Genomic DNA, 17,151 nt, shown 5'->3' with positions numbered 1-17,151 from the left:
TGGTGATCACGCACTCTATGTGATCAAAAGTATCCGGACACCTGTTGAAAATGACTTACAAGTTCGTGCCGCCCTCCATCGCTAATATTGGAATTCAATATGGTGTTGGCCCACCCTTGGCCTTGATGACAGCTGCCACTCTCGCAGACACACGTTCAATCAGGTGCTGGAAGGTTACTTGGGGAATGGCAGCGCATTCTTAACGGAGTGCTGCACTGAGGAAAGGTATCGATGTCGGTCGGTGAGGCCTGGCACGAAGTCAGCGATTCACAACATCCCAAAGGTATTCTATTGGATTCAGGTCAGGACTCTGTGCAGGCCAGTCCATTACAGGGATGTTATTGTCGTGTAACTGCTCCGCCAAAGGCCGTGCATTATGAACAGGAGCTCGATCGTGTTGAAAGATGCAGTCATCATCCCAGAATTGCTCTTTAACAGTGGGAAGCAAGAAGGTGCTTAAAACATCAATGTAGGCTTGTGCTGTGCTAGTGCCACGCAAAACAACAAGGGATGTAAGACCCCTCCATGAAAAACACGACCAAACTATAACACCACCGCCTCCGAATTTTACTATTGGCATTATACACGCTGGCAGATGACGTTCACCGGGAATTCGCCATACCCACACTCTGCCATCGGATCGCCACATTGTGTACCGTGATTCGTCACTCCACATACCGTTTTTCCACTGTTCAATCGTCCAATGTTTACACTCCTTACACCAAGCGAGGCGTCGTTTAGCATTTACCGGCGTGATGTGTGGCTTATGTGCAGCCGCTCCACCATGAAATCCAAGGTTTCTCACCTTCCGCCTAGCTGTCATAGTACTTGGAGTGGATCCTGATGCAGGATGGAATTCCAGTGTGATTGTCTGGACAGATATGTGCCTATTACACATTACGACCCTCTTCAACTGTCGGCGGTCTCTGTCAGTCAACTGACGATGTCGGCCTTTCGCTTTTGTGCTGTACGTGTCTCTTCAAGTTTCCACTTCACTATCATATCGTAAACAGTGGACCTAGGGATGTTTAGGAGTGTGGATATTTCGCGTACTGACGTATTACACATGTGACACGCAATCACGTGACCACGTTCGAAGTCCGTGTGTTCTGCGGAGCGCCCCATTCTGCTCTCTCATGATGTCGAAAGACTGCTGAGGTCGCTGATATGTAGTACCTGGCAGTAGGTGGCAGCACAATGCACCTAATATGGTTTTCTACCATATACTCTATTCAAACGATGTATGGAGCAGGCAAGCCTGTGATGGAGGCAACGACGACGACGATGATGAAGACGACAATGACAACGATGATAAATAATGTCATAGCGGTGAACTCCAAAGGCCCCTGCCAAGAAACTTAAATTTGGTTCATAGTTCTACCTCATCGAGTAAATTGCCACAGTAATGAGACATTTCGATTGCATACCGAAAGGAGTGTGCTTCAAATATCCATCGAGCCCACTTGGTGTGATTTCTCTGATCACTTCAGACGTATGATTTATCAGATAAAGTACGACGTTTTCCTTCCTCCGTCTTTGTGTAACTTAACTACCGCTCAGTCTACACTGCGCAAAGAAATGTAGCAGTGTTTCGAAAGCTCGTAATTGTCTCCCACAGAGGCACATAAGTTTGACATTTGGCTCAAAGGCGCCTCCATACTTTCTCTGTAATAGTGCAAAAGCGATGGAGCCCTGAAACGTCACCCTCGGGCTCGGCAAAGCTTCAAACAGCAAAGTGTCGTCCCATTGGAAAAAACGGCCACAGTTCATACGTTTATGTGAGGTTCAAGGTGGCTTAATGATGTCACATTGGCACCTACATTTCATCCCTTCTTTTGACGAATCTGCGATGGACTCCAGAGCCGCGGCACACTGCGTTGAAATCACTCAGTTTTCTTATGGGTCGCCGAGGAAAACATTTCAGACACATCGCTTCTCAGAACTGACACGAAAAGCCCTTAGAAGGTGGCGCAAAGAGCGTCAATGAAACCATTCCTTCCGATTCCCATATATTACGCGGACGAAAATGACAGTTCGCAGTGCGATGGACAACAGGACAACATTCAACACCACTAACACCCCTCGGATGATTCAACCCTACCATGGGGCTGGAACCCCAATGAACATGACCTGACCGCTATGGAGTGTAGTGCGACCGCAGTTTTTGTTCTGGCATACAGTGTGGAATCACTAGGTACCGTTCATAGCCGCTCGACGAAATCTGAACCTGATCCGAGGTAGCCAAGGGTGTTAATGCATTGTCAGCCCTCCTGTGGCGTCATCAGAGAGCGGGTGCTGCATTGACAGTTGCGTGAATAAAACAGCAAGGGATCACTCTAAGACCCCCTTCCCTACCCCCTAGCCCAGTTTGCTAACGCCCCCAGTGTCACCCATGCAGTTTGTTGAGCACGTTACAAATGTGCCTGTCAGAGGCTTCGACGCCCACTCAGCTGATTGGTGCCTCGCGACTGCTCTAGCGCCTGTGGGCAGGCAACCCATCTGACATCGCTTAGGTGGGGTTGCCTGCCTCAGGCACTACAGCAGCCACAAGTTTGGCAGTAAGGCTCTTTACAATCATAATACCTTTCTTCTAGCATCACCCACTGGAATGCAGCTGAGCATTTCTGTAAGGCTCTCACGCCCGCTCGGTTGACCGTGCGGTTTGATGCACGGCTTTCCGGGCGGGAAGGAGCGCCTGGTCCCCGGCACGAATCCGCCCGGCGGGCTTGTGTCGAGGTCCGGTGAACCGGCCGCTCTGTGGATGGTTTTTAGACGGTTTTCCATCTGCCACGGCGAATGCGGGCTGATTCCCATTATTCCGCCTCAGCTACGCTATGTCCACGATTGCTGCGCAAATAAGTTCTCCACGTACGCATACACCACCACTACTCTACCGCGCAAACATAGGGGTTACACTCGTCTGGTGTGAGACGTTCCCTGGGGGGGTCCACTGGGGGCCGAACCGCACAATAACCCTGGGTTCGGTGTGGGGCGGCGGAGGGGTGAAGTGGACTGCGGTAGCGTCGTGGGGTTGCATACCACTGCTGCTGCGGCGGGGACGGAGCCTCTCCGTCGTTTATAGGCCCCCAGTTAACATACAATTCAGTGTAAGGCTCTCGCAGTGACTAAACAACCTCGTGACGAATCTTGGATCTCTTCTTGGGTCTTCTCTTTCTCTTTCGACAAGCCAGCCGAAAAAGGACCCCAAACCAACGAACAATACACAAGAACTGGTTGACAGAAAAATTTTCAAACAGCCCTCTTATGATTCTTCCAATAATAAGTTAGTGCGGCTTATGAACTACCCATGGCTCTATTTACGCGGTCGTTCCGCTTTAAATCGTTCCACGAAAACACTCGTCGAGACATAATGACTGTGACAGATTCCAGTAATTCATCACCGATGAACTAGTAAAACGACGACGGATCTTTTTGTCCGTTTACTAACACTCTATTGCGTTTCTTTTTAAATGGAGTGTACGCAGCGGGCACGAAATAATTACTCGTGCCGTTGAACTGCAGTAGCCGAGCAGTAAGTTTCTCGGGCGGTACGCATGGAGAACAGGGGAATGAGATCGGAGACATGTAACTGGTGCAGTTACCTTCTGGCCTAGAGACTGCGGTGGCAGTGAAGGGTGCGGGCTTGGCGACAGGCCGCCAGAGGGCAGCAGCGGCGGCCGGCCGCGTAGAAATGTGTGTCGCGGCGCCCGCGGGAGGCTCAGTCTGCCCGCTGCCTCAGCCATGAACGCCGCCGCAGTCTTCGCCGCCGCTGTCGCGCTCGTCCTTGGCTCTGGTAAGCCGCTCTCTCGCTCCACAAATATTTGTCCGTTCCTCAAATCGCATTAGTCGCTGCACCCCGGCGCACGAAAGTATGACGGCTCACCCGCCACTATGTATTTTTCCTCTCTAAGACACAAAAATGAAACTGCTAAATGTGTATGTCTGCATTGTCTCCACCAGATTTTAAGAACAACAGCACCATCCTCTGGACGATATTTGGGTACTTTCTTGCTTCGTAAATGAATCTCCCTCGGACCGGAGGTAATCTGTATTTCTAGAGAATCACAGGACAGCTTAAACCGATGTCAGGCTAATGGTATTACTTATTTGGCAGTCTTGTCGAATCACCTGAATTGTAAATGATGTTCCAGGTTGTCGCTAGAATTTGATGACGCGCAAGTCGATAGATCGTGTACCTCGGAGCAAGCGGCAGCAAGTGCGAGCAGTTCTCGAACTTTCACAGTCGGATTGTTAGACTTTCACAACCTTGGCGCGAAGAAGTTTTAGGAGAAATCCTTCTCAGCTACGAGAAGCGATCACTATCCAATCTGCACGAAAAAAAGGTCGCACGCTCATAGTTCTCCTGTTCAGGAAGAGAACAGCAATCGGGTTTTGTTTCCACTGCGCATTTAAAAGTTCTTAAAGGAATGTTTATTCCATAAATATTTTATTTGGGCTTTTGTTGACCGTAGGATACGTATGACAAGCAATATTTCGTGAACTGCACGAGTAACATTTTTGCTTCGGAACACAAAGTGTACAGATCAGGGACGTAGGTGAAAGTAGCAGGTAAAACGGACTGCGCTGGTCCTTTTTTTGTGTCCGAATTGAAAAGTAATCATTCCGTGGCGGGCGGTTTTGTACGAAAGCTGACAGCGTGTAGCCGAGAACAGGCAGCAGAACTAGGTCACTTTCGATGCTTGTGTAAGTTCCACAGGTAGAGCACAGATCCAGGCGGCCGAGTCCGTGGAGCACGGTTGTGTTTGCTGACTGCAGCGTCTTGACAACTGGCTGGCCCAGACGCTCGCACCAGCAGTGTTGCACAGTCTCCCTTAGCTTCGCTGATGCGTTTGTATTCCTAATGACAATATTGACATAAGAAATCCCAACATTCTATACTGTTAAACTTGGACTTTCAGTTCATATTCGTTACTGTTGTGGCCTTGGCAGTGTTGTAATCGCCTACAATGGTCAAAAAAGACTTGTAGCTCAGCCGACACAAATCGTAGCCTGCAGCTCTAGAGGGTGGCATAGGCTATAGCACAATAACTGAGAACTAAAGCTCGCCCATGTTGGCAGGAAGTAAACAGCTGCTGAACGTCATCGAGATGGTGCAACGGGTAAGACACTGGAACCCCCGTTCTAGAGGATTGCTACTCAAAACGAAGAAAGAAAGATATGGAATCGACAAGATTCTGTCAGAAAATGAGCTGTCACCATTATTAACGGAATGTTCGCAGCATTCTACTTGGGTCTTATAGGGAAACGCGAATTTGGTTAGCTGGACGTATATTTAAGCAAAGCTCCTTCCGAATGGAAGTCCAGTGTTCTATCTCATTGCACCGCCTGACTAGGTGACTAACATTCAAATCCTACAATCCGGATGAAGCTTCTCGCCGATTTTCTTAATTTGTCTCAGGAGAATACTGGGGTCAAGGTAATTTTGCCCCCATCCTCAACCAACTGAAGAAATGTTCTTCCTCCAACTACCTACACCACGCCTTACATCATTATCCCACAGAAAAAATTCCTGGCTCTGCGCTGCGAGTTTATTTCATTAGACAAATATTTCTCTTTATTTTCAAGTTAGGTAGTGCATATATGACATTTTACGATCTTAATTGTTGCTAATTAGGAAATTTACTCACAAACCTGTTCTGAGATAAGGTTTGACTGGATGAATCATATCCGACTGCTGTGATCAAGCACATTACATTTTAACTAAGTATGCTGGATTTTAATGACAGTTGCCGGCCGGAGTGGCCGAGCGGTTCTAGGCGCTACAGTCTGGAATCGCGCGACCGCTACGGTCGCAGGTTCGAATCCTGCCTCGGGCATGGATGTGTGTGATAGTCCTTAGGTTAGTTAGGTTTAAGTAGTTCTAAGTTCTAGGGGACTGATGACCTCAGAAGTTAAGTACCATAGTGCTCAGAGCCATTTGAACCATTTAATGACAGTTTTTTACTGTAATACTGACACGTTCATTCCTTCTTGTTACCGTCCACAAACTTTGTGTGTGCGTGTGTGTTTACGTGTATGTGTGTGTGTTCAGAATTCTTGTACTGGACTGGTGCTTGAATATCTAAAGATATTACCACCTGATTTCGAAATAACAGTAATTTTTAGGTAAACTGGACGACTTCTCGATGCTACATTCTCTTCTACCCCTTTCCTCTCTCTCTCTCTCTCTCTCTCTCTCTCTCAACACACACACACACACACACACACACACACACACACACACACACACACCACATCAGCACTTATTTACATGTAGAGTGGCTTGCGGTGTGTAGAGGTAGAAAAAAGTAACAAACAAAGAAACTAACCTTACGTAAGTTAGTGACGATAATATGTCAGATGAGTGGAAAACACACTACTCTATATGACTACAGTACACAACTATCGACCAAGTGATAGTATTCGTAATTTTCGCTGTCAATGGTCTGAACATTCTACAAACCATTCAAAGTATTACTCACATTACTACGCCGTCAGTAGGAGTTAAAGGCCACTCCGCCATTATGCTCTCATCTTAGGTTCTACGTTCAACTCCTCTGATCGTCACATTATGAACAGACTCAAAGTCGAATATATCCTAGTGACCTCTTAAGGCTAGCAAAATTCAGGTAATCTAGAAAAAAAAATCATCCCCAGAAAAATTATTACCAATATTTCAAATATCTTCCCAAGGTCTAGTATTTGGCTCTGTTATTTCTGTATGAGTTTCACTATTAAGACTGGTGATAATATGAAACGAACTGCGTGACGCAAAGAAATGCATAATGACATCGCACTAGAATATGAAACTCAAGGGGGGAAGCTCTCAGTAGCGTTGTCACCATCATTAACGCTGGAGTACTTCAGTTACCTTATCCGCAAATCACATGTCGCGAATGAAGCACGGGTTTATATTTATGAACATGCAGAGTTGTGGAAGCTACAGGTTCAGAGCACCAAGCGGGAATGAGAAAGAGTTTCGAAAAATGCCAAGTGACACTGAGGTGAGTGTTGGTTGCACCAGTACCCTAGACTTCGCAGGTCAGCCAAAGGAATTTCTGTAACTAAAGCTCAGAACAGCTATAATAACAAAGTGATGATCTAGGTGACATATTTATTAATGCTAGCTGTCCTTCGAACCCTGCGTTAAAATATGACTATAAGGAATGAAATATGGTCTCAAGGATGGTTACACGTCCTTGCACCATCATTTGCCAAAACAATAAAAACTTAACGAACACGCCGAAACGATAAAGATATGCCGTTTACGGCCGAATATCTAATGTCCTCTTAAGTCACCTGCCAAAATTATTCTGCGTTTCTTTGTTTAATCTTTCTGCGACTCAAAAGAAAATCCAAGTCGGCAGCTACAGCCTGTTCGCAACTGAAAAACACTTCACAAAGAGCAGCAGCCTGCGGCAAGATGCTCGAGAACTTTAAGGACCATCTTAATGTCAACCCTCTGAATGACGTAAACATAATTCAGCGACATCAGCAAACACAAAGTCCACCAAAGATCCGATACAAACTGACGGTACTCTGTCTTGACTTAAAAGTGCTGAAAAGGACTCAGAATTAGTATTGAAATCCCCTTTAGTTTTGTCTATAAATGTCGCAGTTGAATGTTGGTACAAATCGCTCCGAGGGGGCACGAAAAAGCTTGTCGAAAACCCTAGCGAATGTTCGTTGACTTCTCCCAGGTCATCTAGACAGAAAGCACTAGTTTTATATTTGCCACCCAGTGCGTGTTTAACTAGCGGGAGCATACAGTTAAAGAACCTCATTGGCCCTAATACCTGCGTTTTTTGCAGGCGCTGCACAACGATGCGGCTTGACCAGTTGGGTATACTACCTGCGCGAAACTAGAATATTGAACATACTGCCGTAGATGCCTCACAAGGTGCTACATGTGAACACCGATTCAGATGTGTATTATCCTTTCACTTACGTCTGGAGAAAATAGTTGCCTCTACGTGAAACAAACATTAAAAACTGAACCTTGTGATAGTCATGCGGTAAATTGCTCCAGTAGTCATACCTAGGGTGCCCAATTAAGTTACTAATGATAAATGCGAGAAACGTTTTATTTCTCATAGATCGAGGAGACTGTTTACTTTTTTAACTCCTTATCTAGTTTAAAAACTAAACAGTATGCGTACTGCCTAAGCAATAAACGTGTCTTAGGGTCGCACCATGTCAGTTCTCTTGACGACCATCCTCAAATTGAGGTACCGTGTCCTGTACGTTGAGTAATTTGTAAATCAGTGATGAGCCTTTCAGTAGTTCCATGGTAAAATCTGTCTCACCTTTTCTCTTCCTCTTTGTTATTCCTGAGAAAATTCATTATCTCAGCGACGCGTTAGATAATAGACAGTTAACGCCATTTAGACAGTGTGTCACGAACTCGCTTCTTCCATAATACTAATTTGCTGTCTATGGGAATCGACTGCGCATGTATCGCAAAAAATTGTGACATTCGAGCAACTAAATCAGAAAATTTAACACCTGGAAACACAAATTTTCCGTTTCCTGAACCCTATATACAGGGAATTGGCAAAATAATGTTAACACCTGTTCTTACTTGGGAATAGTTTATTAATACGGGGTTGGGCCGCCATTTGCCCGTAATACAGCTACGATTCTTCTTGCAATACTGGCATATAATGACTGTATAGTTTCCAGTGGAATGTTATGCCACTCTTCGATCAGAACCTCATCTAACTCCTGTAGTGATGAGGGAGGCGGAAATCTGCTCCGGACTCTGCGTCCAATATTGCCACAAGGGTTCGATAACGTTCAAGTACGAGGATTGTCCTGGCCAGGGAAGACGCTGCAGTTAGGTTGCATGCCCCGCATGCCACGATTGTAATGTCCTAGCTGCGTGAATGGGTGCTTTATCGTACTGAAATATGGCATCATTGTTGGGGAATAACATTTGAATCATGGGGTGCACCTGATCACCTAAAATGTTCACATAATCGTTGAGTAAGGATGGGACTAGCAGAATACCATTATATGGCTGCTCACACCACTACACTTCCACCTCCATGCTTAACCATTGGAATCAAGCAATCAGGATTGGAGGCTCCTTTTGGCGTTCTCCAGACGTAAACACGGCCCGATGTTGGAAATAAAGAAAACGTTGACTCGTCGGATCATATGACGTGTTTCCACTGATCAGCCGTCCAGGATTTATGCTCCTGACACCATGTTTTACGCTCCTTTGCAGTGCTTGTCATCACTGATGGTTTCGGTATCGCAACTCATCCATAAAAATTCGCTTTATGGAGTTCTCGGCGGACAGTGTCGATAGATACGGGGCCTCGAAGATGCTACTGAGCTCTGCAGTAACTTTAGCCGCCGTAGTTTTGTGCTGTTTTGACACAATTCGTGTTAACTTACCACGATCTCTGTGATTTAGTTTTGATTTGCGCTCACTATTACGTTTATACGATGACGTCTTTCCTTTTGTGTAGGCTCTCATGACTATTGAAACAGTTGCTCTTGAAACAATAAATAAGTTGGCTGTCTTGGTTACTGATGCTGCAGGTAATTGGGTCCCCACAATCTGCGCTCTTTGGAACTCTGTTAGGTCTTTCATCGCACGTCGGCCTCGGCCTCTGAATGCATATACGAAGTGTGCACTACTTGTAAACAACCTGCACGGATGCCTAGTCCGTACTGAACACTCACATTCCAGTGCGACAAGTGCCTGACCTGCGTACTGAACACGCACATTCCAGTGCGACAAGTGCCTGACCTGCGTTGTTGACCGTCAAACACAACCATCCCATTACTACCACTGTTCACATTATTTTGCCTATCTTCTGTAGGTATTAGCGAGAAGGCGACTGGAAACTATGGCTCTTACTTCTTAGCAGAATAACTAGAGGCTTCCTGTGAACTAAAGTGTGCTTGGAGTTTTAGAGCATCTATACTAATCTCTAGGCAACGGCCGTGCCGCAGTGGGTACACTGGTTCCCGTGAGATCACCGAAGTTAAGCGCTGTCGGGCGTGGCCGGCACTTGGATGGGTGACCATCCAGGCCGCCATGCGCTGTTGCCATTTTTCGGGGTGCACTCAGCCTCTTGATGCCAATTGAGGAGCTACTCGACCGAATAGTGGCGGCTCCGGTCAAAGGAAACCATCATAACGACCGGGAGAGCGGTGTGCTGACCACACGCCCCTCCTATCCGCATCCTCACCTGAGGATGACACGGCGGTCGGATGGTCCAGATGGGACACTTGTGGCCTGAAGACGGAGTGCATGATGATATACTAATCTCTAGTTTCACTCTTAAGTGAAATTGTTCTTTAAATTACCGTCTATAGGTGCATCTGCAATAGACCTATTATAAATGAAACATTTGCTAACTTCACCTGATATTTCATTCTAGGTTCTATGACGTTGGGAACCGAAATATACGCATCAGTATATACGTTTAGAGCCTAGTCTGGAATGGTACGATGACCTAGAGTTCTCTCCGGGTGAAGTGCTGCCCTAATCGTCTACTTATATAATGCTTCACCGAACTACTATAGTTGTGAGATTCCTGTTATTGTAGACTAGCAGGAAAGGCGAACGAACACAAATTAGGGCTGAGTAGCTCTTCATCTTTGTGTAATTCAGCGGTAAATGAAATACTATGTTGCAAGTAGCTACTTACGACATTTGAAGAAGCGAGTTTTATTGATGGATTTTGTATATTGCATTGATACAAAAGAAACAAGACCGCTTGCGTTACTATGGAACCAGAGGATGGGCAAAATAAAATTCTCCCGGAAAATAATTACAGTAAGACTGACGCGCGATTGACCCTTGTTAATGAACATCACAGGAGGTACTAGAAATGGCCATCGTTGACGTCGATGCAACACAATGCTCGATTTATCAAACTGTAAGATACAGGTAGCAGCTTTATCTGAGGGACAGAAGCAACAGCGTTTTCAGTGCTCTGCTCTGGCTCTACCAATGGGTGAGAGTTGTTTGAGTACAGCTAAGCCTTCAGTTTGCTCCCCAGGTAAAAATCACAGGGGGGGGGGGGGGGGGGGCAGGGAGAGATGAGGTGATTGAGTCGTTCTGCTGACTGTCCTCTCCTCATCGAACACCTCATGCACTCGTGACAAGTTTGTTAACTCGGCATGTGCTGTCCCTCAGTCTTGCTGAAAATATCGATATCGTCGTCCATCTTCTGTGAGCTGATCCACACATTATTTAAACATTTTCTGGACGTACAGCTTAGCATTAACAGATTGGTGAAGAAATGTTTTGCGATGTGAACACCAAATACCAATCTTGAAATTGTTCAACGCCTCTTCAGTGTACTTACGGGATTCTCTGATACATAATGAAGCATGTTCTGTGAGTTCACATACCCCGAGCTGAGCCAAGCCTCATCTGAAGAAATGAAACCAGAGGATTCCAAAGTCCTTACTCCACTTCACTCAGAAACCGCCGGCTGAACTCAGCACGTGAAAGTTCGTCTGGACGCTTGAACTTACGCACAACAACATTTTCTTTCATGGGAAGCTCTCCTGCTCATTAAGAAGGGCCACTTCAGACGTACAAATATTTTTCAGGTCAGTTTTATTTATTTTGCCCACCCTTTATTTGTGGAGGCGTGTTATTACGCGACTATTTTTCAATCTTGAACTGTTTCCTCGTACTGTAATAAGTGACATCATGTAGTGGATGACCAGTTTAATGTAGACGTATTCCTGCTTGCTCGTTATATCAACAGATAAGTCGAGCTTATCCAACTTTCTTGACAACTTGCAAAGGCCTTACAGAAAGATACACAGCAGATAAAGTAAATATCTATACATACTTACTTGGTCATGAACACTGGTCATTCTATAGACATAAGGATACATAACCAAGTTGTTTTAGCACAAAAAACACTTCATTCATTACCTTTCTATCATCATTGTGATATTCATAATCTCCAGTTTTGATTAGAAACTGTAATTATTGCTCATATCCATGACGTCTTCCACATTTCTCCACCCGAAGTTCTGTTGATGTAGTGAATCAGCTTTCATGTATTATTTTCAGATTTCACGAACATTACTGCAAAAGACCTATCAGTATTATGTGGCGCTAAAACACTTTATCTTACAGAACTTTCAGTTGACCAAACCTCAAGCCTCAATTAGAAGTAGTCCAAATGTAAAATGACTGGAATAATTTTCAGAAGCGACGTCAGTCACAAAAAGAGACAATTCGCAACATCTGGAGAGAAATCGACAAATGTATCATTACCTTTCACCGCAGTTCACTTTATACCGTGAATATGAATGAAACAGGTGCTTACCATTCGCTAATACGCTGAGTCGATTTTTTGCACTAACTGTTGCTTCAAAACCCGAGCATGCCGTAGGTATATCATCAGACCTCTGTAAACGCAAATACTGAGAACAGACACACAGCAAAAACTGAGTCCGACACCTAGGACGGGATTTGAACCTGCAACCTACCCCAAGGTAACGAAGGCCAGTGTTGATAGCCCCGATCTGAGTCACCATATTTGTCAGCCCCAACATGACCAGCAGCATCTCTTTGCTGTAAACCTCCACTGTACCGTAGCGACTTGCGAATCACTTTCAGAGCTGAACAGTCCTAGGCATCAACTGGGTACATCCAAACGCCGCATTTCTAAAATCTCCGAAGTAACTTCCAACAGATTTGCACCACCTATCAACAGTGCGCCGTTAGTTCTATGTTCCACAACAAAAAATGCTTGCTTTGCACAAATGGTACAAACAATGCTATTTTTATGAATTTATCTAGTAACAGATAGCAGGTCTTACTCTCCTATTTTAATAGAAACAATGTGACTCCTTATACTCAAGGCGAATGGTATCCTTCATATGCAGGTTGAGTCACTCCGACCCATCTCCAAAACAGGAAAAGCTATTCATGATCAGCGAATGTCAATGTGTTCCTTTTTAGGAGTGAGGCAGTGACTGATCCAGTATTGAAGAAAATAACGAAAAAATTGCAGGAGTATATTGTTTGGCTATGCTTCAGCAATGTTTATGCATATATAAAGAAGCCATATGTCATTCGAGAGCAGTCTTCTGTTAATCACCCCCTTATGTTACCTCAGCTTTATTCTGTCCAGACACCTGCGCACTGTCCCAGTAGGTCAAATAAGTATTTTTGATTTGGGGATATACTCAGATTTTGCAACAAATGACAGCGAATAACATTAGTACTCGAATAACGTTAGTACTACCATAACTATCATGACTACCAACTGCTTTGTCACATACGTCTTGATCGTAATGGTATTTAGTTTTGAGGGTGCTCTACAGATATGTCATCATCACTTTCTTATGTTATTATTATCATCAGAAAGCACGTGCCATATCTGATCAGTTGTCACTGTTTTACATATGAATCATCCATATTGTCTAATACATGTAACGAAGTGACAGGCGATGTACCTCCTTCTATGTGTGTCCTACCTGTATCCGCGATCATGATCAGTAGATCGTGGGACCCAGAGATAACTGAATATAATTCTGTTCAGGAGGGAAAAACATTAGACAAGCATAGCCTTTAGTGGAAGGTGTTGGTCTGCTGTACTAACGACCAGCCTGTCCTGGTTACATTCCAAACTGTTCACTGAATCATATGGAAGGGGGCGTACAACAATGTTGATAGCGATGAGCCCGTCTGATTGGGAAGCAAACCCTGGCTGCCCAGTTGCTGTCTTTTGCAATGAGTTTTGTCGCCTCAATGTAATGTTCAGCTTGTAGTGATATCGACTGTGACCACCAGGTCCCCAGCGGTTTGAATGTCATCAGTTCTCTCCCCCTCCCCCCTCCCCCCTCCAATTCCTATTTGTATCTCCTTTTCCTCCATCTTCTGCTTTTTATTGGTTAGCTTACTAGAGATTATGCGATTATGCCGGAATCGGGGTGACTTCCAAGCCAGAAACGTCCCACCAATGGGCGGCAACTACCTCGTATGTCTGTCTTTCTATTCTGAGAGACTTGTCTTGCTTACTACCAGTGGCTGATTACGTTGCATATTTTCGCAATACCTGTATTTCATATTCTGTTAGCTTTACGGACTGGGAAAGATGTAGTGTATCTCGCCTAGCATTCGCCATATGTTTGGAATGAGTCCAGATGTGCTGGTCACACTGTATGTTCTGATATTTTCCACATTTATACAGGCCATTTTGGCCCATAGACCACTAATCATCTTTACCGAACGAGATTCGAATGAGCACGAACTGTCTTGGCCAGGGTAAATTAGTGAATTTATATGTAAGAGAATGTAGGCCCGGACACTACAGAGCCAGTAGGAATGCTTCAGCAACTTTATTTCCCGGCCATGAGGTCTGACCTTCTGCTTCAGCAAAAAAAAAAATTATCGTTCTATGGCCGAAAATATGCGTCATAATTACATTTCTTTGTTTATGCCAAAAACGATTGTTATTATAGAGTCTCCTTGAACAAAGTACGGTATTTTTCTTTTTATAATATGTGCGGAGTGATGCATGAAGTTTCGGAAGAGCATCCAGAGAACACCTTGAGCTCTGTTCTCCAGTAGACTTTACCGGCTGTTGAGAATGGATAATTTGTTCTGTCTGAAAATTACAGCTGCTCCTTGTTGCTTAACATGGTCACGGAACGTCAGTCATGTCATAATTCCGAAACACTCTGGAACTGCAGCTATTAATTTAAGTGGTCTGCATAAGACTATGATTGCCAGTTCCAAGCAGTTTCCTGAACCAAAATAAGCTCGTATTCAAAGCACGTTACAACATCAGGGCTCTCACGTCTACAGATACGGCTCAGAAAATTGGCTGCCGTCACGAAAAGACGTGATCTGCAGACAAAAATCTTCGATCTGTGGAATCATAAACATAACAAGACATAAATGAGGCTGAAGATGTAAGAAAGAAATTATAGACTGTACTGATGTACTAGCTAACAAAGCGATGTCGGAAAAGCACATCGGAAGAATGTTTATTTTTTTGTCATCCCATCTCATTATTCAGTACAGACACATAAGAAATTACTCTTACCTTATTTTGACACTGACATTACAAATTAAAAATGATGTTCGCATTAAATTTCGAACGAATTATGTGCAATCGCTTTCATCTAACCGCGTAAACATACATCTTTCAACGAGGCAGGGTACAAGGACCCAACGCAAATACACGACGAAGTTATTAGGCAAGACGTTTCAAACTTTACTGGGTAATATCTCACATAGAATTAAAATAACAAAATTGACATGAAAACTAATTGACAGAGTAAAATCCTTTTATGACATAACCTCTATAAGTGTTGGAAGAACTACAGGATTGACCTCTTGAAACCTGAACTGATGTCTTGTGGGAACCAAACATGTACTATTTCCAGCTGCTGCGTGAGTCTTCCCCTCGCTACTACATATTTACTTGTGGAGAGCAAGGTATGATATACACCTCCGACCATTACACTATCACAGTCACAGAAAGGCGTTTTCTCGATGGTTATTCCATATACAGATGTGGCGGAAACCACCCATGACCAAATTTCATTCTTAAGTCCAGTTCAACCTGTTGACCCTTTAATCGAGGTCTTAGGTAGGCTGTACCGTGCGTGATGCCAGCTCTAACGAGTTCTGAAGTGTTCCATTGTTCTTGTCATTCAGTAACAATTCTCGATACTAGACAGATACGAGGGACGTTCTGAAAGTACGGTCCGATCGATCGTGAAACGGAAACGACGGTAAAAATCCGATGAAACTTTCAACAGTTGTGTTGGGCAGTGTCTCTAGTATGCCCGTCGATCGCGTCACGTCGATATTTTCAGTTTTGAGCGCACAGTGAGCACGTAAAGATGCATAGAAAAAAGTGTCTCCTGCCAAGTGTGAGGATTTAGTGAGAACTTTCGCTTGTAGATATTCAACCCACATAGCATGACTGCCATGTACTTCCTTCTTCATGACAATTCTCACCCGCACTCTGCAGAGCCAATGAAGGTCCTCCTGCAACGTTTTCGATGGGAAGTGTTTGATTACCAACAATACAGCCCGTAATTGGCTCCCAGTGAGTTTCGTTTCTGCTCACATGCACCGCTGGCTATGAAGACCACATATTGGCACAGACAACGAGCTGTAGACAAGAGTAGAGATTTGGCGGAAAGCACAGGCGACTGCCTTCTACGACGAGGGCATTGGAAAGTTGGTACAACGCTACGACAAATGTCTAACTCTGAGCGGCGACTATGTATAGGAGTAGATGGAAGGTCTAGCTAACTGTTTCATATAAAACATTTTTGAATTTCACAGTGGTTTCCATTTTGCGACCGATCGGACCTTCGTTTCCGAATAGCCCTCGTATAAATTTCTTTCTATGGAATCTTCAACTGAAACATAAATATTTTTAATTGTCTCCTTTGTCAGTTGGTTTTTCTTCTCACTATCATTCATTCCACAATGGCCTTTAAGGATTGAGAGAAAGATTCGGTCGTGAGCTTTTTGAACTGTTCTTCGAACATTCAACTAATGTGATTTAGAGAAACAAAAGAAAGCCTAAATGGAGATGAGCGCAGTAGAATTTAAATCCCGTTTTCGTCAGATTAGAGTCCAGTATTTTGGCAGTGCATGATCTCCTTTGGTAAAGGTAGCTTAACTGTTTAATTTATTATGAAAGTGTTTTGTAAACTATTTTCATGAGGCTATAATATAAATTTCGCTCGTGTCACACGTTTATCATGTATGACGGCTTCGACACAAGCAGCGTCGGGTATATCTTGAATTAACATCCGGAAAAATATTGCGTAATTCACGTTAATATGTGACGTGTTCCTGTCCATAGGGTATGTGCTGGTAACTCAGTTGTTTAAGCATTACAAACTTTTGGGTGCCAAAGGAAAGAAGAAAGATTAGAAATTAACATCCCATTGGCATCGACGTCATTAGAGAGCGCAGGTTGTGCTAGATCAGAATGGTAAGAATGGTAAGGCGACCAACATTGACATTTCTTGTAGCAACGACCCTGAAATGATTTCTGGAGACCACAGTACTTCCAATTAATGGCTGTCTGACGGGGATTGGAGCTCTACTGCTACGGATTGGGACACCAGGGTCAATCACTGAGTCATTCAATTGAGAGACCGATCTCCAGTTGGCTCTACGCT

The 17,151-nt window shown here is 44.3% G+C and overlaps 1 protein-coding gene and 1 pseudogene across 1 annotated transcript in view; both read left to right on the top strand.

Moving 5' to 3' along the window:
• The first annotated feature begins 3,676 nt into the window (after positions 1–3,676).
• Positions 3,677–17,151, top strand: part of LOC126248221 (protein obstructor-E) — a 53,492-nt gene continuing 40,017 nt past the window's right edge. The window contains exon 1 of the mRNA XM_049949045.1: positions 3,677–3,793. Within this exon, the coding sequence (XP_049805002.1) occupies positions 3,742–3,793 (52 nt within the window). The 5' untranslated portion in view covers positions 3,677–3,741. The remainder of the gene's footprint in view (positions 3,794–17,151) is intronic.
• On the top strand, positions 9,948–10,065 carry LOC126250490 (5S ribosomal RNA; annotated as a pseudogene).

The sequence above is a fragment of the Schistocerca nitens genome, chromosome 3 (assembly GCF_023898315.1).
Source record: "Schistocerca nitens isolate TAMUIC-IGC-003100 chromosome 3, iqSchNite1.1, whole genome shotgun sequence".
Lineage (NCBI taxonomy): Eukaryota > Metazoa > Arthropoda > Insecta > Orthoptera > Acrididae > Schistocerca > Schistocerca nitens.
This window is presented reverse-complemented; position numbering and strand designations above follow the sequence as displayed.